The 24,417-nt window shown below is 41.8% G+C and overlaps 1 protein-coding gene across 1 annotated transcript; it reads right to left on the bottom strand.

Annotated features, from left to right (window-relative positions):
• Positions 1 to 1,141: 1,141 nt before the first annotated feature.
• dcbld2 (discoidin, CUB and LCCL domain containing 2) lies at positions 1,142 to 23,817 on the bottom strand. The gene is made up of 15 exons (XM_074658822.1): positions 23,430 to 23,817; positions 19,991 to 20,218; positions 17,547 to 17,687; positions 12,023 to 12,074; positions 11,863 to 11,935; positions 8,815 to 8,948; positions 8,558 to 8,598; positions 8,017 to 8,226; positions 7,255 to 7,379; positions 5,511 to 5,658; positions 5,268 to 5,417; positions 5,069 to 5,162; positions 4,939 to 4,988; positions 4,731 to 4,865; positions 1,142 to 3,242 (listed from the first exon to the last, which is right to left on the bottom strand). The coding sequence occupies exons 1-15, from the start codon at positions 23,548 to 23,550 to the stop codon at positions 2,821 to 2,823; spliced, it is 2,124 nt and encodes a 707-aa protein (XP_074514923.1). The 5' UTR covers positions 23,551 to 23,817; the 3' UTR covers positions 1,142 to 2,820.
• Between the last annotated feature and the right edge of the window lie 600 nt (positions 23,818 to 24,417).

Raw genomic sequence — 24,417 nt, 5'->3', positions numbered from 1 at the left:
GCTGTTGTTGCCTGTTGGGCTGCAGTTTGCCATGTTATGATTTGAGCATATTTTTTATGCTAAATGCAGTACCTGTGAGGGTTTCTGGACAATATCTGTCATTGTTTTGTGTTAATTGATTTCCAATAATAACTATATACATACATTTGCATAAAGCAAGCATAATTGTCCACTTCCATGTTGATAAGAGTATTAAATACTTGACAAATGGTACATTTGAACAGATACAAAATGTGCGATTAATTGTAATTACTCATGGACAATCATGGGATTAAATATTTTAATCGATTGACAGCCCTAATATTAAGAATTGACTAAAATCCAGTCACGGTGGTGTTAAGGTTGTATTTCATGTCTCGGTAAATGCAAAGTGGAAAAACTACACTTTGATGTCAGACAAACCCTGTAATGCTAATTCTTAAGCTAAGGTGTAATGTTGTGGATGAGGTATTTAATTACAGCATAATGAAGATTTTCGAATAGTATTTTTGCGTGGAATGCACATCCCTAGTTTTTAGTTAGATGCCTGAAATGATATCTGTGGTTAAAACAAGCCTAAGAGATTTTAACGTTTTGTTCTACGATATAAAATCCATCAATAAATACACCACTCGTAAATTTTGAAGCCTTTCTGTGTTACTAACGAGTGGCTAAATGAGACTACAAAACGTCATCACGCCCACTCGTCCTTCTTTACATCCTTGTTGTGTATACTCGCACTCAGGCGACCCTGGTGTAGTTCATTTATAGCCTAACGTTAGTTTTTTACATCTGGCGATTTGCATTTACGCTTCAAAAATAAAAAAAAGTGGTGTTCATTTTCGGAGATTATCTCATGGAACAAAACGTGTTAGTATCATAAATGGTTGTTTGCCACAGAGCTCATTTTGGCTTTTTGTCGATGGAACCAGGGCGATGCCAACTTCCTGGTTGGCCTACAAAAACACATCATCCCTGGAGCACTCTATAGCGTAAGAGTCTAAAAGCTAACATCTGTACGCTAGCATTCTGATGTTTAGTAGGTATGTTTACCGTGTTAGCATAACAGCTGCATGACGTCAACTATTTGTACAGTCCCTGTCATGGCCGATAACATGTTTTTGTTGTTACGACAACAGCAGCTGAAGATTGTAATAAAACATTTTCTTTTAAAAACTCTTTATTTCTCTATATACAATCAGTGAGAGCCACATCAACACAATCCCTCTGTGACCAGGGGAGCACCAAAACCTCTGGATGGAGCTCACCTTGGTTATTGAGCACAATCAAAGCATGATTGGTGGCACAGCTGTGTGCATAACACCTCCCTCCCTCCACCCCCATACAGGCGAGGTTGCTATTCTGTAAAGTTATAAAGCAGCTTGTTCCGTTTTTCTCCATCTGCACTCCTTTCACAGAGCGTTTGGTCAGATTAGTACCACAGGTGGGACAGGAGAGGAATGCAGTCTAACTGGTGCTACAGACAACGACTGAAACACATCCTAGAATACAACTCTAAGCCGCATCACAAACCAGTCCAAAAAAAACACACAGGACTGAAATACTGAAACAGCTTACCACACACATACAGATGATGATGCACATATAAGATACAAGGAAGGAAACACTCAAACACCCATTTCAACACGAGACAATCACCACGATGCACAAATAAACTCTAAAGGTTCAGGACAAACACACAGGAAACTCTATGAAATGATCAGCTGTAACAGATTAACCCATCTACCTCTTGTGTCTGTACCTTTTTTTTTTTCTAGGACATCAACTATCTAGGCCTTTAAAAACAGTTTGTATCCTACATTAAGACTGCTTTAATGTGTATTTGGCTAAACTTGCGCTGTTGGCACAGTTGTGAAAGTTGGTTCTGTTGAGAATTAACATTGCATAAACGCAGAAAAAGGCAACATTTGGTCTCCGATATTACAAAAAGCGTCTTCTCTTTGTGAAGTTCATTGGTTTGATCTTCCCGATCAGCCTTTTTCAAGTTAACATACAACATCTCTTTAATTATTATTGTCAGTTTAGGTGTTTCACAACAGCGCAACCACAGTTCATTTGACGTGTAATCAGTGAGGGTAGTGGTGGGCTGTTTTTTTAATAAGAGTTTTTCCTCATCAGCAGGATGTGAAATAAAAAATAAATATCAGTAAAATCATCTGAGAGTTTTAAAAAGGTTTGCAGTAATGGGATTACTAGAACTATACACAATTTCAAGTCATGCTTTTTAAACAAAGTAAGACAAAGACGTACCGTGGAAAAAACGAGTTTCTCTAGAAAGGAGGAATTCTTTTGGATTGTGGGGTACTTTAACGCAACATGCAGTTAATTCAGTAAGAGAACCCTTTTTAGATTTGATGAATGTAAAAAAAATCATCAGGTACATTTCCGTTGGTTCAGTATGTAACAGAAGAATAATGGAAATCACAGTTTCACAGAATGCAAGAACTACTAAGGATCACAGAACAGGGACAAAGTCTTTATCAAATAGTAGTCAGCGTTCTCCTTTTTCCTCCTCCCTCCCTCCGTCCGCCATCCCTCCCATCTCCGCCTCTCACACCTGGCACAAACACATTCATCTTTATGGTTTCAGTGATAGGACTGTAATGGCACTACACAAGCAGATTGTGGCCATGCAGAAACATTTAGGCAATACAGACATCTCCAGATGAATCTAAAGCTAAGGTAGTGTTCATTCAAGACTCGAGCCCAGGCTCCAGGGCTCAAGGTTCACACCTCCTCCGCCTCCGTTTACAACCCTCTGTCTTTGTCCGTTGGGGTTGTGTTGGGCAGTGAGATTAAGGCCATGTGCATCCAGACTCTTCAGCTCTTTCCCGTTGGCTTCTGAGTGCTACTCTGAGGTACCTGATAGGTCAGATCCTCGGTGGGCGTGACCTGTCCAGTGGCGTTCTTGGGCGTGTCGTAAGCCGACCTCCCCGATTGGCTGCTGTCTGTCCGTGTGAGCAGGGAGGCCGGCCCAGCACCCATGAAACCACACACTGTGGAGGAGGGCTGGTTCAAAGAGGAGCCCCCCGATGGGTGGCAACCCATGTCGACCACAATGGGTGTGGCGTATTCAGATCCCGAGGCTGGCAAGGGTTCTGCGTAGGCGTGGTACACGTCTGGTGAGATGGGAGCGTCGTACAGGTCCGGATCTGAGTATCCTGGGTCGGGCCCCTCGTCTGGTTTGAAGGTTGACCGGGCACCTAACGTTGTGACGCCACTCACCAGGGGCTGAGCGTATTCTGAAAAGAGTACAAGTTGTATAAACCAGTGTTTATGGTCGTTATGTCAAAGGGAGCTGTACCTTTGCTGGAAACACCTCATCAGTTACGAGCTACATGTCAAAAGGTACTCTGTGGAGATCTTTATGAGAGGGTTCCCGTAAGCAGGATGTGAAAACATTACTTTGCAAATGTTTTCTGAGGAAGGAAATGCAGTCAACATAAATATTACAGGTGTTTATCTCAGACTAGCCATGTCAAACAAATGAAAACCGTGGTATGACACAGGGTTGTCACAACACCAGAAATGTAGTAGTCGATACCAATACCAGTGAGATTCCACGATTCTTGATGACAACAATAAATCCCATGTATTTCAACATGCACTCCTTTTATTATTATTTGCATACTGGTTTTTGTTAGAAAGTTAAACAGGTCATAATTCCCTCTCTATTATCTATTTCATATTGCTGTGAAAACATCTCCTTCAAACAACTTGATTTATTTAAGTTACTCTAAGATTACATTTGAACACACCATGATAACGTTATAATTTACCTTTGACAAATACTCCTTTTTACTGAGTAGAGTCTGAATGCATCATAATGTAAATCAATGGCACCTCTCGTTGAAATCGTCAGGACGAGAGCTAGTTAATGTTAACTGTTAGCAGCACATTCCTGCACGGAGCTAACAGCTATTGGTGCCTCCAAATGAAACTCGTGAGCTTGTGTTTACAACATGGGAAGTCGTGTACACAATATGCTTGGCGTTCAAGTGGCTAACTCGTGAACTTGGAGCTTTCAGAAACGTTCCACTTACGAGGTCGTGAATACCACAAGAGAGGGGGGCGTTCATATGTACTCTTCTCGTGAACACGGTAAACACGACCCCATTTGAATGCACCATAAGTCCTGCCGATTTCAACACGGATTTGTTCACAATGCAGCATTATCAGGGAAATAAAACAGGCCCTGGACGTGTCAATAGCGAGTTTACTGCATCCCAAACACATTTTATATCGTCCCCAGGACGAGGGATGCCGTTAATCTCGAGCACTGATTTTGCGGTACTGTAGAAAAAATAAGTACCATCACGTTTTCAGAATTTTGGCATCGACTTGGTACAGAAGTATCGGTTCTTGTGTCCCTAGTATGACATTACTTGTTTTCACGCAATTCTGTATACAACCATTGGTGGCTGTATTTCCTATTTAAGGGAAGAACTGCTTTAATAAAGGAGGAGAAGACGACCACAAGCTGATTTCACAACATTCAAAATAAATGTTTTGCAAGGTAGGAAATGCACTCAACTTTTTTTTTTGTTGCGCCATAAGGATACTACTACATTTCTGTGATAGATACTGAATTTACATTAAACTTTTTTTCTGACAATTAAAACTCCACCGAGTACCTTTTAATAGCAGCTGAAACCTCTCAAGATCCACGTGTCTGAATGCAGCAAACCAGTTCCAAAACTTGACCAGTCACCATGTTGAACAGTATTTACCTGCAGGTTCAGCATGTAGTCTGGGTACGGCCCCTCTCCCCGTTAGCCGGCCCACCTCGCTGCTGCTGTACCGAACTGAGTCCTCGGTTTCCACCATCTTGGAGGGCAACAGCTGCTTCATGCTTTTCCACCAGTCTGCAGCAAAAGCACAATGAGTACACACATACAGTACACACCTGTCAGCCTGTGCTGCAGACAGATTACATACCTGTGCGGTCCCAGTGAGGGAGATCATATGTTCCTTCAGAGCTCTTTTTCCTACGAAGAGAGAAAAACAAAGTTAAACTAAAGTTCTTAAAGGGATTTTGTTTTCCTTGCGTGATAATGAGAATACATACCTGTTCCTCCAGTGCCACGCACAAACCACAATCAAGATGAGAGCAGTCAGAACCATGACCAACACGGGCACTAGAACTGCTGCCAGCGCCACATCTAAGAGCAAAAATACTACAATAAACATCACATGACAAACGTCTCTATTAGGGATCAAACAAGCTTCTCTTTTTCTTTTTGTTTTTAATCAAAAACCTGACGCACCTTTGCCAGTGTGAGGAGGCATAGTGGTGTTTCTGATGTCTGGGGTGTGTGTGGATTCGCCAAGGTGAGGTGGCCGTTTTGTACCCGCAGGAGGTGGAGTATGACGAGAGGGGTTTAACATCCTTGTCCTCGGCACTGCCTTCGGCCACGCTGTCAAAGACATTTGAAGGAGAGAATATTTACAATTATAATTCTCTTTTTACGCGACATTTGTTTATCTACAAATCAACCATTTCTACCAACCTGCAGGTATTTGGCAGCCAAGCAGCTCCAATTTGAGCGCGATTCTCTGGTGCCATAGGGTCGGATTTATCCTCACAAACCGGGCCTCGATTGGGGGAATGAAGTTATTCCTCACCTCGTGCAGGTAGTTGGTGTTGCCTTGGAAAATCTACCATAAAATGACAACACACTATTATTTGTGCCAGAGATTTAAACCAAACTATAGCCCAGTAGTAGTAGTAGTTTAGATCACATGCACTGTGACCCATAAGCTGATTATTTTCCAACTTGGCAAGCTAATAACTACCTTCCTCCACACAATGACTACATTTATGCACAAAATAGTCTGGTGGGCACACAGAAATGTGGGCTTTTCTTTTGGGCCTGCATCTCTGCAAACTGTCGGCAAGTTGGTTTGTGTACTACGCACAGAGCTGACCCTAAACAGGCAAGAAGCCGTGTCGCAAACTGCGAGAAAACCCCCAAATTGGGACGCATTATATCGCAATATCGGCATATCTCACATGTCTTAATCAGAAAATGCTCCATTCAGAATAAGGTCTAATATCCAACAGGAATATGTTTACATCAGTTATTCTCAAGGTGGGGTCCGTGGCACTCTGTCAGGGGGTCCGCAAAATAATTTGCTATAAATTATAAAACTGTGCTGTATCATTAACGAGTACATATCTACAGATGGGGACCATTTGCGGCCCTAAAACAATCATATTGTGTCCATTACTCCCTCCCACGTTAGCTTTGGGCCAATAGAAACTCTGATATGATCGTGACACGTCACTTCACTCACACTAATGCAAATATTCCAAACAAAATTTTCTGAAGTAGTAGGCTTAATTACTGCAATGACATCTGTTACGCTGTTATGATAGCTTCTGTTGTGATTTCCTCAGAGCTTTGTGCCAGTGATTTGAATAAAGAGCACTACATTCATTATTTAAAGTCGAAGCACTAACTGAAAGTCAGCTTTAGACTGGTAAGTTGAAATATCTGGATCTATTAGGACTATCTCGCTAATGTTCATTTTCTGAAAGCTTTTAAGAGCAATTACTTGAAAAGTATAAATGCTGTCAAGTTGGGTCCAAATGCAATTTGAATACCCCTCTGTTTAAAAGTATATAAGTGGTATTTACATGATTCAAATTGAAATGTGTTTCTGTTTATCGCTATGTAAAACATCTCTGAAGTATTTAGGTTGAAATGTTTTAGAATACAAATAGTTCAAATGGCATCTAAGAGTACAAATAGTAGTACGCATATGATTAATAGGTGTTGCGATTAAGATGGGCTCTTTGTAAGGAGTCCCTCGCCCCAAAAAGTTTGAGAATCCCCGGTTTAAATGACCTGTATCAGTTCAGAATATTGTCATATCCTCAATAATAGTGGAATTGAAATATTCGTGTATGTATACGTAGTCAATAAGAGCCTGTGAGAATCCCAGCTCATAGCAGCTCCATCCTAACAACCCAGCCACTAAATCCATATCCATTCATTATTAATGCCCAAGTGTCCTAGTTTGTCTACCACAGCACTTAACTCAAACCACTGACTGCTATCATTTCCTGCCATAAACATCTCTTAGTCAATACCCGTTGCTATGGAAACAGTCCAAGTATGTGCCCCTGCAGCCTTCTAAAGTGACATTTTTGTCCATTTGCACTCATTTGAAGGAGAAAAAAAAAAAAACTAAAAGCCCATTACGTAATTGTTGAGCAACTAGGGTTTATTGATTTGGTGCTTGTATTACCTTGTCTTGTGTAGAATTTGCTTCCCTGTAGATGGACCAATGCTTGCTGTCGTTACTCTGCAGGACCCGGTATGCTGAAACATAGTACTGGTATTCTCTTAGGGTGGAGCCGGTGGTGGCGATACCTGGATGAACGGACAGTAGGAACAAGAAGATGGTGTACAGTTGGCTCACCTTGAAGTTGTAAACGCAACTAAGAGTCTATAGCAATGCAAGCAGTTCTGTGAGGCTGTACTAAATGCTAACGATTGTTCATTGTGCCACACCCCACCCCTCCAAAACATTTCATTCCAATCCATCACGGACGTTTGGAGTAATCCTCCAAACGGACAAACCAACAAACCTACAAATCAACGCCGGTGAAAACATAACCTCCTTCCTAGGCCTTCAGCCTTGGCGGAGGTAATTAGCTCCAAACGCAAAGCTGAGGCTGATGGGAGATCGTCATTAGTTTTGCAGGTTCTTGGCCAAAAAAAAAAACAAAGTATTGGACAAATTAAAAAATTGAGCAGATCACGGTGATGAGAAGTCACTCCCCGGATCAGAGGCGTGTTTGCTCATTGTCGCTTGAGCGCCATGTGTGAACTGTTCAAAGACGCGCGCCGAGAGGCTTTCCAATGCCTCGCAGACACATTCCAGATATCTTCCAAGCTATCTTCTAGCATGCTAAATATCTGGACCTGACAGGGACTCTGGCCACGAGCTACAGCCAATGAGAGCGTGAAACACGGGTTGCGTGCGTGCGTGCGTGCAGTTGTGTACCTGTGATCCTCTTCTCCTTCTTGAGATCGATCTGCAGCCACTGCTGCTGGTCGCTCTGAAGCGATGCCCAGGGCAGCCCCGCCTTTTTAAGCCGTGCCCCCGATGGCGCCCACACGCTGTGCTGACCGATGTTCCACTCCCACACAGACGAAGCAGACAGCTGAGTGTCCGCAACGCCACCAGACTCTAAACCGAGCGTTCCGTAGCAGCCTGCAAGCACAGAAAGACCCTCATTAATAACAATATACAAATGTTGTGGGGAACTGAATGAGATTTAGGAGGCCTTAATGTATATTTGACATGTTTGTATGTAATTCCTTTAGCTGCATTAGAGCAGCAATCTAGTTTACACTGTGAGCATGTGTAAAAAAAAAACAGCAGGTAATTCACTCCAGAATTTGTGCTGCAGACTAATACAAATTACGGACATTATGGCAAGATTTACACTCAGTTAAAAATTACAGATGCTGACGTTAATAATTACATTTACAGGACAAAACTATTACTCCTAATGGTGCTTCAGAAAAGAAAGAAAACTCACCGTTGGTCCTGAAGGTAAAGAGGCTGTTGGACAAGGTTCCTCTGAGGACAGAAGTGTAGGATTAGAGGAACATAGATGATTACATCCAAGACTTTTTAACCAATAATCACTGAAAACTGCCTGGACGTCATTTAAAAAAATAATCAAACCACAAGTATTTTAATAATCTTTTTCTAATCAGATTTTTCAACTAGCTCTTGCATTGTTGGGTTTCTAAAAATCAGATTAAAAAAGATTCACAGCAAACACTGTCTTACCCAGTGGAAGTGACATTGTTAGCCAGCGAGGCCTCGTAGTGAGGGATGCCTTTGCTGCTGACCACGCTGATCCTCCCTCCCACGGCGTTGGACACCACACCTGCATGGACGGCTGCCACGCACACAGGAGAGGACTGCAGGATGAAAGCGAAGACGAGATGAGATTAAGGGGTTGCTGGCTACGCACTTTTCTATTTCCATTACAACAAACAGTGCCGGTAAGTAACTAAAGCCGATTTCCACCACATCATCTGATGAACTGTGAAGATTAGAGAAAAATAGACTGATAACAGATTAAAAAGGCTTTGTTTGAAAACGCTATTTCTGCATCAGACAAAAACAACTCAGACACTGTGTTGCTCTGCGTAATTTACTTTTGTGAGAGACGTACGGGGGTAGAATGGGAGGTCGCCGAAAAGCTTAAATTTAACATGAACAACAATACAAGAAAATCCCACCCCAGGTCCTAGTATTGACACCAGCATGGACACCAGAAGTAGGGGGGGACAAGGGGCCATTGCGCCAGACCCACTTTCTTTTGCGAATCGCTGAACCCCCACAAATGCCCCTATACGGCAACACGGTAAAAAAAAGAAGACATTTCAATCATTCCCGTCCAGCCCGTGTGTGTGTACAGATAGTCTGTCATTTTAATCTGTGCAGCAGCTGTCTGCATGACTCCATCTAAGCGGTGTCTCGCATAACCGCAACCTGAACTTAAAGCCTTTATTTACGATTAAAGTCTGTGTTCATCAACGCAAGGTTGATGCCCAATAAAAAAAAGCACTGAATAATACATTTATCCACATGTTGCAACCAGGTACGCTGTGGATCTTTATCCAATCATAATCAACCATTGTGTAGCCTAATTCAAATGAAATCAAAGTGATCCGACATCCAGCCCGGTACGGTTTCATAATGAACCGAAAATATTTTTTTAACTTCTCATCGTCCACGCGCCGGACGATGACTCGTGGGTACCCGCAGAAACCCATTTTCATTCACATATCTTGAAGTCAGACATTAAGGGACACTTTTTGAAAAATAGCCATGACAGTTTTTCCTCGCCAAAATTTTAGTGTAAGTTTGGAGCGTTATTTATCCTCCTTCGCGACAAGCTACTATGACATGGTTGGTACCGATGGATTTCTTAGTTTATCTAGTTTCATATGATGTCAGTATCTTCAGCCTAGCTTCAAAACTGGGGCTCAGTTTACTACAACCTAAAAATCACAAGTTGCGTTAAAAGGAATTAGTGGAGTTAAAACAAATTTGCGTTAACGTTTTATTATGGCGTTAACTTTGACTGCCCTAATGTATACACAATATATTATCGCCTATAAAATGACATATCACGATCGATGGTTTTATCCGCAATCGTCCACCCCTAACCCTTTGGAAGAGAACTACCTCTGGACTTTTTGAGTTAAATATTTGGCACAATGATTTTTTTTGTGTAAGGAATCAAAAGCATTTTCCACCACAGGTGAAGTTCCAGAGTTCCCTAAAAGACGAGGAGTATTTGCGGTCTGCGGGGAACAGGCAGTACTGTCTGTCTTACAGTGTGAGCACGGAGAACAAGCGCTTAACCTTCAGACTGTGGCAGATAAAAGGCTGATGAGTCAGCATGATGTCACTTCTCTGTGGAGAGGATACTGAGGGGCACCGACGGTAATGATTCACTGCTGGCTGCATTCCTGTCCAAACCTGCTGCCACATCGCGGAGAAATGGACAAAACACACCGATTGGTCACAAGCTCCTTTTCCCCGTGAACAGCTGGTCGAGTGAGGTGGAATTTTATTACTGGAAAAGACCCGACACTGGAATTCACAGCTGACAAGATTGTGGGAAAAACACTGGCGACCCACAGAGTGGCAACTAAAGAACACGGTATTCACACACACATGCACAGCAAGTTCAAATGCTGCCACATGCAATCAACACTTACCCTGTGACTCTTAAACTTCCCAAAAAAACACACACACCACATCCTAAAGAGCGCCATACCAAACCGCTAACACAAACACAACGCTTCGCTCCAAACCGCCGCACCCTGCCTCCAACAGAGGAAACCACACTGACACACATTAAACAACACACACACACACACACACACAGACATATGATATGCGGGATGTGGAAATATAAAAACCAAAAAAAAAGGACATGGATCACAGTAAGAAACTCCAGAGAAAGTGAGCTGCAGGGTCTGGGTCTGGGTGGGGCGGACTGAAGTATGCTTCCACAATCACTATGATATTACAGCCTGGTGACACACACACACACACCTCTAGAACACAAGCATGAATGAATCACTTGCACATATACAAAACCTAGGCATGCAACACACGGAGGTTTTCTCCAGCTTCTCCCTCACACTGACTCACTCTCCAGCTTTTTGTCTCACACACACTCGGCTCCGCTCAGCGCCCTCTTGCAGCTGGACTGGATTAGAGGCTTATTATTTTCGGCCAAACTATTATCTCACCTCCCTTTCACCCGCTGACCCTGCCCCTCCTCTGTTCCTGTGGGGCACCTCGCTCCCCGAAGCACACCCCGACGCTCCTCCCTGTCCTCCCATCCGCCAGCAACACCCCTCCCTCCCTCCATCCCTCCCTCCCTCCCTCCCTCCATCCCTCCATCCCTCCATCCCTCCCTCCCTCCCTCCCTCCCTCCCTCCGACAAAAAACCCCAAGCTCTGAGCATGAAGTCATCAGCCAGAGACTCGGCGCCCATGACCTCACGCGCAGCGGGGGTGCTGTGAGGTCATCAGTCCAGGACTCGCATACCACGGAGCAGAGGCCCCGTTTACACAAGGAAGAAAAAGAGGAATCAAAGGAAAAGATGTGCAGACTTGCGGCACAGTAATGGATGGCGGCAAAAAAATAATAGAGCAAAGCCATCGAAACGTGAGTGAGCAAACGCTGATGATCCCTGTGGGGTAGCAGTCATCAAACAGCAGGAGACCACAGGGCACCGTGACTCACCTGGAAATGTGACGCTGAGGACACCACAAAGAAAAACACATGCATGCTGTACGTCCTCACCTCTCTGTATCCGTTAGGTATAGTTCCAGAAATCTCCTCAGTAGACGTCAAGCAGCCCGCCGGACAGTATTTACTGAGAAGAAAGAGAGGACGCACACAATGAATATCGGTTGAGCTTAATCGCTGCACAAATATCCACACAAAGCAAAACGTTATTTACCTGAACTCGGCCTCGGGGAAATCAGTCCCTTTGTCCAGGCAGGTGATTAGATCTGCAAAAGGCAAACAAACAGTGTCAGAACTGGTTTCTCTGCATGCTCTCCTGCAAACACATCACCCCCCTTTTCCTCTTTCCGTTTCTCTCTCTGGCAACACGTCAACCTCCAACCTTTTCCAGGCAATTCATGTAATTTCATTATCTAGTGTTTTAGGTATTTAAAGTAATGAAGAGCAGTCGTCGAAATTGGGCAGATTGTCCCACAGAAAGTAATTCTCCCAACTAGGGCTGCAACTAACGATTGTTTCCAGTATCGATTTGTCTGGTGACTAAAAAATGTCATAAAATGGTGAAAAACCAAACCCAGAGATATTCAGTTACCACGATATAAAACGGAGAAAATCATCACATTTGAGAATTTTTGTTTGAAAAATGTTTGAAACAATTTATCAATTATCAAAATAGTTGATGATTTTTGACTAAACCTTTCAGTTCTAATTATTTTCTAAAGTTAAAATGATAGTCGATTAATTCATTAGTCTTATTTTCAGGTACATACTTACTACTAGAACATGTTAAAATGCTTTAATGTTTAAAAAAACGCTTCATTTTTCTCATACCAGCTGTGTTGCAGCACCTCTGCACTGGCCGACTCTGTTGTGATTGGTCAATCGAACCAAACTCTTCGGACTCCGCTCCAGCTCCGCTCTAACTAGCTCTGTTTGTGGGTGTGTCAAACTAGCCGCTAGGCAGGTATTATGCAAATGTGTCACTTGGTGACATCACAACGTTACGGAAGAAAAGGTGGGACTTCAGTCGAGGCGTTTCAGGCAGTTCAGGAGCAGTGTGTCTGTGGGGGAGAGTAACTCCCTTTGGTGTGGACTTTGGGCTGTGTAATGTTGCAGACCTTTTAAATGCACAAACAACTATATGACACACTAAAGGAAAGGGGAAAGCACAATAGGTCCTCTTTAAAAAACGTCAAATATTAGGATTTGGTTTTTTTTCTCAGTAGCTGGTCGGGAAAATCAAGACATTTGAAGACGACACCTTGAGCTTTCAGAACTTGTGGGCATTTTTCATCATATATGACATTTGATAAGATGATAAAAGATAATCAACACATTAATCGCTGATAATAGTTACTTGCAGCACAATTATTTTCATTTGTGATTAATCAGATTCATTGATCACAATTTCCACATTGATACATTCAAACTGAACAATAGTTCAAAACTCAATGATATTCAGTTTAGTATCATACCAAACCAAAAAATATTCACAATATTCACAGCTCAGCTCCGAAGACATACAACACAAAAATGTGTGTGTGTGTGTGTGTGTGTGTTTAGGGGGACATGACATGAGTGTTTCAGCGATGAGGCACACCACATATGTCCAGCAGGATGCCGTGGGCTGCTGGGAACTCTATGTAAACCCCGCGGTGGTGGTCAGTCTCGGTGAGTCTCCACCACATTATCAAAAAACCCACTTATCTCAGAAACCACCCAGTGACTCAAACGGACAAATACCCCCCACCCCCCCCCCCCCGAAACCACCGCCATGACGCCATGACGACTGATTTACTTAGCTGTGCAAACTGTCCTCCCACGCTCGTCTGCACGATCAGTTACACGACGCGAAAAACACACATCAGTTCTGTGAAGGGGAAAACCAGCCGGGGGTCCATTTGACGGCCTTGTTTGCCTTCCAGTGTGATTCAGTCGTACCGAGACAACCACTTAGACCGAATCATTACTCTCCTGCACACACGTCACTGCCCTCTTCTTCTTGTGGCTTCAATTATCTGTTTATCTGAAAATGTTCCACATGACAAAGCACGGCCGTCTAAAATCACAATTTCACAGTCACAACAACATTCTCATTGAAGAGAAAGTGCATTTTAGAATTGGTTTCAGACAGTAGCTACAGTATTCTTGTTTCAATTTCAGATGGATTACGTCTATACCATCAATTATAAAGCTGCTATGCACAAAGCGTAGGTGGCGAGAAGAACATTTTTGACTTTTTTCTTCATGCAAAGGTCCTCTGAGGTCATTTGTATAAAGACAAGAACACTGCTGCGTTAGAGAAGTCTGCCGTCATTTTGTTTTGTTGTAAAAAAATATATATATATATATATTTTCAGTACCAAAACTCAGATGACATATTGGCACTTTTCATCAGGTTTTATTAATTGCACTGTGGCTGCAGAGGGGTCTGTGGAAAAATCTAAGTATGCAAATGATGCTAGTAGTGCTAAAACTATTAGTAATCTTCAACAACTTTGATTATTCATTCATTCATTCCAGCTCAAAACATGAGGATTTTCTGCTTTTCCCTGGTCTATATTTTTCTAAATTTAATATCTTTTGAGTTTTATACAAAACAAGGAATCTGAAGACGCCACTTTGGGCTCTAGGAAATTGTGCCAGGCATTTTCCACTATGTTTTGATATTATTTAAACTAACCAATATCAATTATTCGAAAAAGATAATCAACAGATTTATTGATAATTAATAATAATTAGTTGAAAGCCTAGATGATCTTTCATCAGATTTCCTGAATGTAATCGTCTTCTTGATCTTGGAGCGGCTGGCACACTGAAATATCCTAATTAGCACATACAATATTGTCAGTATAATTAATATACTATCATGGGCAAACATATCAGATATCACTTCTCTTTCATTTTGTCCATGAGTTGATAAAAACTGTATCCCATCCTAAATATTTTATAACACAGAAACCGTAAATAACAGAAATCATAATAACTTCATGTGCATGACATCATTACAGACAGTTGGAAGTAAACGCCCCTCACTCCACTGCTGGTTTGGAAAATATAGTTTGGATGCGTCATCGTATGCCACATTCAGATCTTGCAACGCAATCAAATGACTGACTGTACGTGGAAAAATGCACACAGTAATAATGAGTCACTACTATTTTTAATAAGGTAAAAAGAAATATGAATGGAAGGAAATTGTTGACATCTATTGATTTTTTTTTTATATCTAAACCATTGTTAGGAGGACGGTGTGATAGACTCTTTTCTAACATTAATCTGTCCATCACATTCAGCTCCTTTCAGTTACATAACATTTCTGGCTTCATCTATCTGTCAGAGTAATGTCTTTGTCATTTGGACATAGGTGTCTTTTTCGCACGGCTTTATTCGGACATGACAGGATATGTTTTGTGTTATGATAAGGAAGTAGACTTTTTTTTTGTTCTGTCACGTGCTGCATCTCTGATGGATTTTAAAACTTATTCTGCTGCTTGTTTCATAATATTAAACAGCGCACAATCATCAAATAACAAGGCGTTATGTTGGCACTCTAATGCTGCATGTAAAGAGTTTTATATTAATATATTAAATTATATTAAATATTAATTTATCAAAACTTTTAAAATAATATAGAGAGGAAGTGCTGGTTGTTGCCACAGTTGCACCACGAGGGGAAAATAGCTTTTATATAGACTGATCTGATTATGAGAAGAATCTCCTAAAGAACTTCAAATTGGCTCTTTTCACTGTTCACTTATCAAATCCGTTTTATTTTCTTTGTGCACAAGAGATGATAAGAGATAACACGTGTATTACAGTGATCTCAGAAGGCGGAACAAGGTGTTAAACTGACGGCATTCAGTCCAGACTTGTGCCGTGTCGAAAGGGACACGGAAACGTTACCAGTTCTGACCTGGTAAGATCGCAGCGTGACTTCTACTTAAAAGTGGGCGCAGATACAAACATGATGTAAAAGGGGTGCGTTTCTGAAAGGGGCTTATTAACACACTTCTTCATGTAATATGATATCACATTAGAGAAAGGTTAACGGCTTCTAACAGACAGGAAGTCCTAATATTAAAACCACAAACTATTATTGCTTTCCATTTCTCTCAATTACTCTCACTTCCTCTTGTTCCCGTTCCTCTCAAATGGTTTCATGCTGTTCTCACATCCCTCTCGGCTGTCTTATACATGCCACACTCTATTGAAAAAAAAAAGCCACAACTAAAAACCACAAATACAGTAACAACAATTTACCTTTTGCACTTAGACATGGAGGGCTGTAAAACTGCAATGTGACTAAAGCCAGACTCAGACACACTGACGGTTGAGTAGAGGTTATATAAACACATCTGCTGGTGCCACCCGTCTGTATTCAATACCGTCCGTTCTCCCATTAAAAGGAAAAAAAACAATTCAGGCTTCCTACACATTTTCCATTTCAAAATTCCATACTTTTCCACGCTTCAAATTTCCAGACTTCTCGGTTGATTTTTCAGACCATATTTGACATGAGTAGAAACAGCTAGATGTTTATTATGTAAATAAATGGTTTCAAAATCAAAATGTTAACGTGCATGTTACATTCTGACTATGTAGCTATTGGGTTACCAAAATATTGCCAGAATATTGTAGCTAGGTACTGTAGCTCATACAAATCAATTAAAACCCAGGGATGCAAACACATGTATGGTGAAAAAAAAAAGAGTTATCCAAAGTCGAAAAAATAAAATGCAAAGCGTAATATCATATACCCATGTGACAAAACTTGCCTGTGGGAAAAAATATCCAGCTAGAGGGGTCCGGGGCATGTATGTTTTATATTTTAGAAAACAGAACAGGGGCGATAGTCTGGAAACACAAATGTTTTTTCCATAATCTTTTCTTTTTCCATACTTATACAGACCCGGAAATGATTCAAATCAAATTCCATACTTTTCCATACTGCGTAGGAACCCTGATAATTTGACTCGGTGACCGATGCCCACACGATGATGACCCTGCACACTGCAGCGGGACTTCCAGATATGTGGCTGGTCAGACTACACGACTCGCAGCAGAGCAGCTCTTTATCTCTTCCGTGCGTTTAATAATCTTTTAAATGGTGAGCAAACACCACGTCGTAAATGCTCCTCTCATTTGGCCGTTATCGCAAAGCTGCAGACAGAGTTCTCTATTCAACTCAAGTCATCTTTAACTGTTACTCTCTTTTCTTTCTATTTATGAGCTGCAGACACGGTTTGCTAACAGGATAATTGGAAATGTATATCACCCTCTCTGCTCCGGTAATATACATTGGCTTTGACATGCAAGAACAGCAACACTGAACACAACACATTAACTAAACAGAAAATAGCATTTTGTATTACACGGCTCTGTCGAATACTTGATTCTGATTGACTACAGTCTGTTATTTCTTCTTATGTATAAAGCCTGGTTTATGGTCGCCGCTGTGAAGCCGGCGCGAGGTGCTCGCGCCAGAAAATTACGTCATTGCGACTTTCGAGAGGTGCGCGAAGGCTCCGCAAGTTGTCGCGGCACTTGATCATGCACCTCTGAACTTTTGGAACTACGCGCCCACTGCGCCTTTCATTTCAACATGTTCGACACGCACACAGTCTCCAAAGCAACTCTTACACCAAGGGCCAAAACAGAAATGTAAACAAGCTCAACCTGAGGCTGGGACCTACAGATGACACACAGACAGGTGGAGTGATCTGAGAGCTTGTTACCCGTGTGTTCGGTGGTGGAGTAGGACAGGTAGAATCCACGTCCGGCGTGGTGGTTCCCACTCATGAACTGGACAGTGACCTGGTTGCCAGTGGAACTGATCAGCTCTTTGACCTTCAGACCCAAACCGCAGTACTTCGCTCCTAAAACACAGGAGGTACAGGACAGAGTAGAGGTTAGTTATACAAGCCAACAACAAATCTAACGAAACAAAACGATACATTATTTTAGATATCCGTGCCGAAAGAATCCATGATCAGTGTTCGACGTTACTAACTGGGCTAATGGCAGACAAGAGAAAATAGACTTTTGTAAATTAAATTGAAGGCCTTTTCTTGAGGAAACTAAATCCAATGTTTTTTAAAGACTTTTCAACCCCTGCGGACACCCTGGAGTGTACTTTTACGCCCAACCAGAGCATTTCAAGAAATCATTTTGGGCTCATCTGTCCTATTTTATTCATTCAAATCACCCGAAACAGACTCAAAGTGAAGTGAGATATCCCCTGCAGAAATCATATCATCTATTTAAGGGGACATCTTTTTTTTTATAGCGTCTATAGGTCTTATATTTTGCTTAATTTTCATTACCGGCAACCCTCATTGGAAGTGTGCCCCGCAGCAACCGCGTGGCCGATGTCTTTCACTGCGTTTACATGCACTTGAGTAACCTGGTATTGTGGGCTTTCTGCAGCAGCTTGATTTCTGAATCATCGTGTAAACAAATACTTTGGACAGAGAAAGTATCACAGAGAAAACAGTGCAAAGGAATGAAAGCAAAGACTCTCTTTGCACTTGCTTGTTTTCAAAAGTATTTTCATGTTTCACTGTAAATTAAAAAACAAACAAACATCCTGCTCTATGGCGTCTGAAAATTAGGCAAGTAGTTGTAATATGAAACTCAAAAAATATACTAGTTAAACTCAAAAATGCACCGTCTGACTAATGCTGAAAATGAAATTATAATAATGAAACTCTTCCTGGAAATCTGATTCTACAGCTCAAATGGCTTAACAGGCTATTTGTAAAGATCTGTAAAGTATCTCGTCATATATCTTTAATGAAGTTTAAAATATTCCAACCTTGGTTCGAAAACATGGCTGGAGTCATGGAGGTCTGTTTACTGGCCAGCTGTATGTATTTTTTTGTGGTTTTTATATCACTCTGCGGCTTCCCAGTGGGGTTCCTTATGTATTCAAATCTGACCATTCAAATTTTGGTCAAAGTATGTATGTTTTAGTGTCAAAATGCTATTTTCCCATGCCCCTCAAAAAACTTTTCCCCACGTGACCTGACGTAGGTTTCTGCATGACGACGCTGCTACAGTATACAGTATATATACATCCTTATAGTCAGTGTATTAACGTTACATACAGTAACTTAGATGGCGGCCGGCATGCTCCCAGTTTGGAGAAGCAGACAGGAGAACCGGCACGGAAGCAAAGCAATGTACTGCTGTGTCGACGCCACTTTAGTTTGGATCCGATAGTCACACAATAACACAAACAAACTGACCGATTGATGCAGCGGTAGACCAGCAACTCCTGTGTTCTGCGAGGTGAAATTACTGTTTTTGTGAATGGAGTCTTGTCTGGCTTTGAAGACAGCAGTGTAACGGCTTCAGTTCCCTGTCAAGTAGGGCTGACTGATGGCGTTGGTAGAGCGGTAAAAATATTCTAAAAATAGCGTACACTCAAACCAATATTGATTTTTTTTTTTTGGAAGCTAAAATACGCTTTTCTGCTGCTCCCGTTCCCAGCCGCTTTACCTCGCCGTCAGACAGCCCTTTCTGACGGAGAACTGAAGCCGTTATATCGCTCTCTTCAAAGCCACCAGACAACATTCACAAAAGCAGTAACTTTACCTCGCAGAACACGGGACTATACATACAACCCCACTTAAAAAAATCTGAACTAAACCTTTCACTTATTTACGAAATTAGCACAGCTAACTTTGACCTTAACCTTATTGATTAACTTTGATTAGCTTCCTTTAATAACCATCGTCACTGATTCTTGCAACGGCTGAGTGGGCGTTTCCATTTGAAAAAAAACAAAAAACGGAATACTCAGATGGACCTGCCCTTTAATACTAATACGTTCTCCAATTTGCTGTCAAAGCCTGATTTCTTCTGTGCATGTAAACATAGACAGTGAAGAAGCTAATGAGATGCATAAAGACTGCGAGAGGGCTGTGGGCCAGGATGTGGTCGACCCTGGCTCCTTTCTTTCTGCAGCTATTTGACCATCCCACGAGCACTTCTGATGCAGTATACTGGCGCCTTAATTTGAGACTAGAAGGACTTCCTCACTGTGTATTTAAAGTCTGATATATTGAAATTGGCGATGGCAAACAGATGACAACACTGTCAGTTTGGTAAGAACTATTGGGGCTCAAATTGGGTTTTTTCCCCCCAAATCAGTCCAGTATCCGCTCGTCACTCTCACCTCTCATCTTACTCCTCTCGGGTCCAATTCCGTTGTAGAGACAGAGGTAGTTGACCTGGCAGTTGCTGTCCTCTATGTCCAGCTCGGCGAAGCGGAAGTGGACCTTGTTGCCGCGGGGCACGCTGATCTCCCACTCGCACACCGTGTTGTTCGGGTATGTCCGCGGGTAACCCAGAGAGGACAGAGTCCCACTGCTGGGGCCAAGTACACTGGGGCCACAGCCATCACCTGCAGGACGACACAAACACACAGTTTCTAATAAAGCAGACAAACCTCAAGATTTATGAGACAAATTATCAATAAAAAAAATTGAAATACAGTTAATTAGTCTTTCATTTAAATGCAGTGTCTGCATATCAGAGGGTTTAGGTATAAAGCTAGAGCTACTCTTTATTTTTCTTAATGTCAACAGATCCCAAAAACAAAACCAACGATGAATTGATCCCACTAACAAATATCGTCTGTTATATCTTATTCCTCTGTGCCATAGATCTCCATTGTTGTCAAAAACACATCAATGAAACCTCACTGTCACACTGGGCGACATGTTCCTTCATTACGATAAACGTGGACACTGTAGTTTATTTTGAGTGAATCCCACATACACCGTCCTGCTGCTGTAAATACGACTACATGCAATGTGTATTAATCTGCAGCTGAAAATAGACCCCAACAAATACACAATTTCCTTCGGTTTGCTACTTTTGCTTGAAAATGTAGACCATGTAATTTTCTCTCTAAATGCATGATGTTTGTTGAGGTCAATGAGTAATCGCGTTAAATAATCATGATCTCAATATTAAAATATAGAATAATGTATTTTTCCACTGAGACTATCATCTGTTAAGAGGGATCTACCTAAGAGCACATCTGTTTGTTCTAGATCTATAAACGTTACATTAGCAACACTAGTTTCCTTCAGCACACACAGACAGGCATTAGGCAGTGGAATAAATCCAGACATGACTTTTTTGTTCTTTCACACAGCTTTGTACGTTAAGGGATTCTTTTTTTTCTGCAGGTAAATACAACAAGTAAGTACAGTGTAATATGTAGTTGGCGTTCATTAAAATGGGCCTTTCCATCTGTTGAATGTAAGTGATATCTACGGGTGACTGTAGCTGAGATGATAAGAGAAATTCTGACATGAATCATAGGGTTGGTGGTTCCACTCCTATCGACATTTTGTATATGTATGTATATGTTTATTATTGGAAATCAATTAACAAGTAAGGGATCATTTACAGCGAGCCGGTCATTGTTGTGAAAGAATCCCAGATGAGGCGATGCCGCACCCCCGACGCGGAGCCCTGCTCATGGCCCTGAAGGGGTTTCTTTCACAACAATGACCGGCTCGCTGTACATTATCCCGCTTATTACACGGCTACTTACTTAAGAAATCAATAATTTGACACAAAAACGGTACAACATCAGAACTGTGCCCATAGCAACGATCTGCTATAAAGAAATAACAGACCGCAGAATGCCGGGATTAACCAATCAGAATCGAGTATTCAACAACGCCATGTAATAACACAAAACATTGACAAATATTGTCCAGAAACCCTCACAGGTACTGCATTTAGCATGAATAAATATGCTCAAATCACAACACGGCAAACTGCAGCCCAACAGGCAACAACAGCTGTCAGTGTGTCAGTGTGCTGACTTGACTATGACTTGCCCCGAACTGCATGTGATTATCACAAAGTGGGCATGTCTGTAAAGGGGAGACTCGTGGGTACCCATAGAACCCATTTTCATTCACATAGCTTGAGGTCAGAGGTCAAGGGGACCCCTTTGAAAATGGCCATGACAGTTTTTCCTCGCCAAAATTTTGCACAAGTTTGGAGCGTTGTTTAACCTTCTTTGCACCCAGCTAGTATGAGCATCACTTTACCTTTAAAACTGAGCCCACTACAGCCTCCAAAAGATCGACTGCGTTAAAGAAATTAGTGGTGTTAAAACAAATTTGCGTTCACGCGTTAACTTTGAAAGTTTGAAGACATCGGGATGTTTTAATGACCTAATAATTTAATGAAAAAATTGTTGCAGCCCTACTTTGAATAAAAGCCAAATAAATGTAATGTATTGTAGGTTGAGCAGGGAAGTTGGCTTCGGGTTTAAAAGACAATAAAAACTTTTGGGCTGTGCTGCAGAGAAGATAAACTGATTGAAATACAGGCCTGAAATTTAAAAAGCAGCTATCTGATTGTATTTCTTTTTTGGCAGTTAAAAACCATAAAGACTATTTTAACGCATCTTGAATTCAAATTTACAAAAAAATTATGACCTCAGACTCTTCAAGGATACGTTTGTTTTTGTGTCCTCTGAGCTGTCAGAGAGAGTGTGTGTGTGTGTGTGTGTGTGTGTGTGTGTGTGTGTGTGTGTGTGTGTGTGTGTGTGTGTGTGTGTGTGTGTGTGTGTGTGTGTGTGTGTTGATGCTGTGGACCCTGAGATAACACTCAGTCACGCCTCATGGTGCTAAGTGGATGTTCTTGTGGGCCTGGAGTTATGTAAGAGCCTCTCAGTGGACACTATCCAGATGAACAAGGACAAAAACAAAGCTGCTTCCCTCAAACTCTGACTCACAAATATACTGAACTACATTCATGCAGGAGTTACCCCTCTCTCTCATGCTCAAAAACAACATCAGAATATAAACCCATCCTGCTGTTTCATCCCTCACACCTACTCAGAAGATTAACATCATCACAGAAAAGTGGATACTTCATGTGAAAAACTAAAATGCATGTGAAATTTATGACAAACTGTGTCCACGTGTTTACAGTCATACCCCCACTCACTGCTACCCCACCCCCAATCTCTGACCACCTGAGAGGTTGGCTGTGGGCTCTAAAAAACCTGCTAAATATTCACATTTAGGTACAACAAGGTTAAGTAAAACTATCAAAACATTGAGCTTGCCGTGTAGTAGTAAGTTCACGGTATTTTAAGGTATAAAATCGGCTAACTGGAAGGAGAAAACAAGGCCCACAAGCTCCTTATGTGCATATACATCTTTAAAACCAGACTCCATTGAAAAAACACACAATTTAAAGGTTACCTAGCTTATACGGAAACGCAAACAAATAAATGGTGTTACTTTTAACTTATAACAAATCACTTAAAGCCACACTTTAATTCGGCTAGCAACTGATCCACCAAAGCAGCCGTTATACTTTCACAATCTCAGTTTTTTTCAGAACCGGTTCGCCTGGTTTTCTACTAACACACCCGTCCGTCATGACGGGCGGCGGCAGTAAAGCGGTGTAAACCAGGCGGAACTCCACGTACACACACACGGCCATGTACGGTAGCTTTTTAAAGTCTGGAGGGACAATAACAACACACTTTATTAAAAAGGCAGCATGGCCGCATGTGTCTGTGGTTGTTAACTCGTCCAGTTGTCAGCAGCAGCTGTGTTTTGACCACTAACCTTTCTGCGCTCGGCAGCCCTGCTCCTTGGTGAGGAGGATGAGGAGAATCATCGACAGGACGAGAACCCCCTGAACGGCCCCTGTCGGTCTCCTGCCCACCACCATTACCGCTCTGCCCATAGCAGCCTGCAGTCTGAATGCATGGTAATGGTAACGCTGCGAGCTGCTGCTGGACCAGCTTGCACCGCTTCAACCTGTACCGAGAGGAGGGTAAATAAATACACTAGAACTAGTCCTCCAGAGCCAGTCCCCCCCCGAGGATGACTTCTTGCTTGTCGTTGTAACAATCCAGTGGTTAGCGACACTCTCACTATGGAGGTAACTCTGCTCTACACACATACACACACACACATCCAGGCTGTGAGAGCTACTTCCTCCACCGAGGCTCCTCCTCCTCCTCCTCCTCCTCCTGGTCTGGGACTGACTGGGATACCCGAGGCCCCCAAGTGGTCTGATCCCAGATCCACTCAACACCCTTTCAGTATAATAATCTTTCTTTATTTGTATTTGTATAGCACCTTTCTAAACATAGTTTCAAAGTGCTTGCACAGATACAATGAAATACAGACAAAATAAAAACAACAATTAAAGAACAATACATAAAGACCAAATAATGAAAAAACTAAAACCAGTGGTATCAAAACAATAAGTTATTACACATAAGCCAAAAGAGGACAATATAAGCTGTTGCCTCACGGAGTTAAACAAAAAAAAAAAGCCTTTTTATAAAAATTGTGTTTTTAAAAGAGATTTAAAATTGGTAGTAGAACTAGCTAACCTGAGGTCACGAGGTCACAAGGTCCCAAAGTCACTCAGTGGTGGAAGAAGTACTCACATCTTTTACTTTAGTAAAAATAGCAATAACACAGTGTAGAAATACTCTCTTACGAGTAAAAAGTCCTGCATTAAAGATTTTTACTTAAAGGAACAGTGTGTAATATTTCAAGGGATCTATATTAGCAGCAAAGGAATATAATATTCATAACT

This window comes from Sebastes fasciatus, chromosome 14, assembly GCF_043250625.1.
Source record: "Sebastes fasciatus isolate fSebFas1 chromosome 14, fSebFas1.pri, whole genome shotgun sequence".
In the NCBI taxonomy this organism is placed as follows: domain Eukaryota; kingdom Metazoa; phylum Chordata; class Actinopteri; order Perciformes; family Sebastidae; genus Sebastes; species Sebastes fasciatus.
The sequence above is the reverse complement of the archived record's forward strand: the minus strand, read 5'-3'. Positions and strand labels throughout refer to the sequence as shown.

What these genes read in the sequence shown, in the direction of transcription:
- dcbld2 (XM_074658822.1), bottom strand. Translation starts at nt 23,550, where the DNA reads ATGGGCAGAGCGGTAATGGTGGTGGGCAGGAGACCGACAGGGGCCGTT. An exon ending in TACCTAACGGATACAGAGAG is followed by an intron (nt 8,949 to 11,862) that starts GTGAGGACGTAC and finishes TTCATCCTGCAG; the next exon opens with TCCTCTCCTGTGTGCGTGGC. An exon ending in CAAATTCTACACAAGACAAG is followed by an intron (nt 5,659 to 7,254) that starts GTAATACAAGCA and finishes ATTTTATGGTAG; the next exon opens with ATTTTCCAAGGCAACACCAA.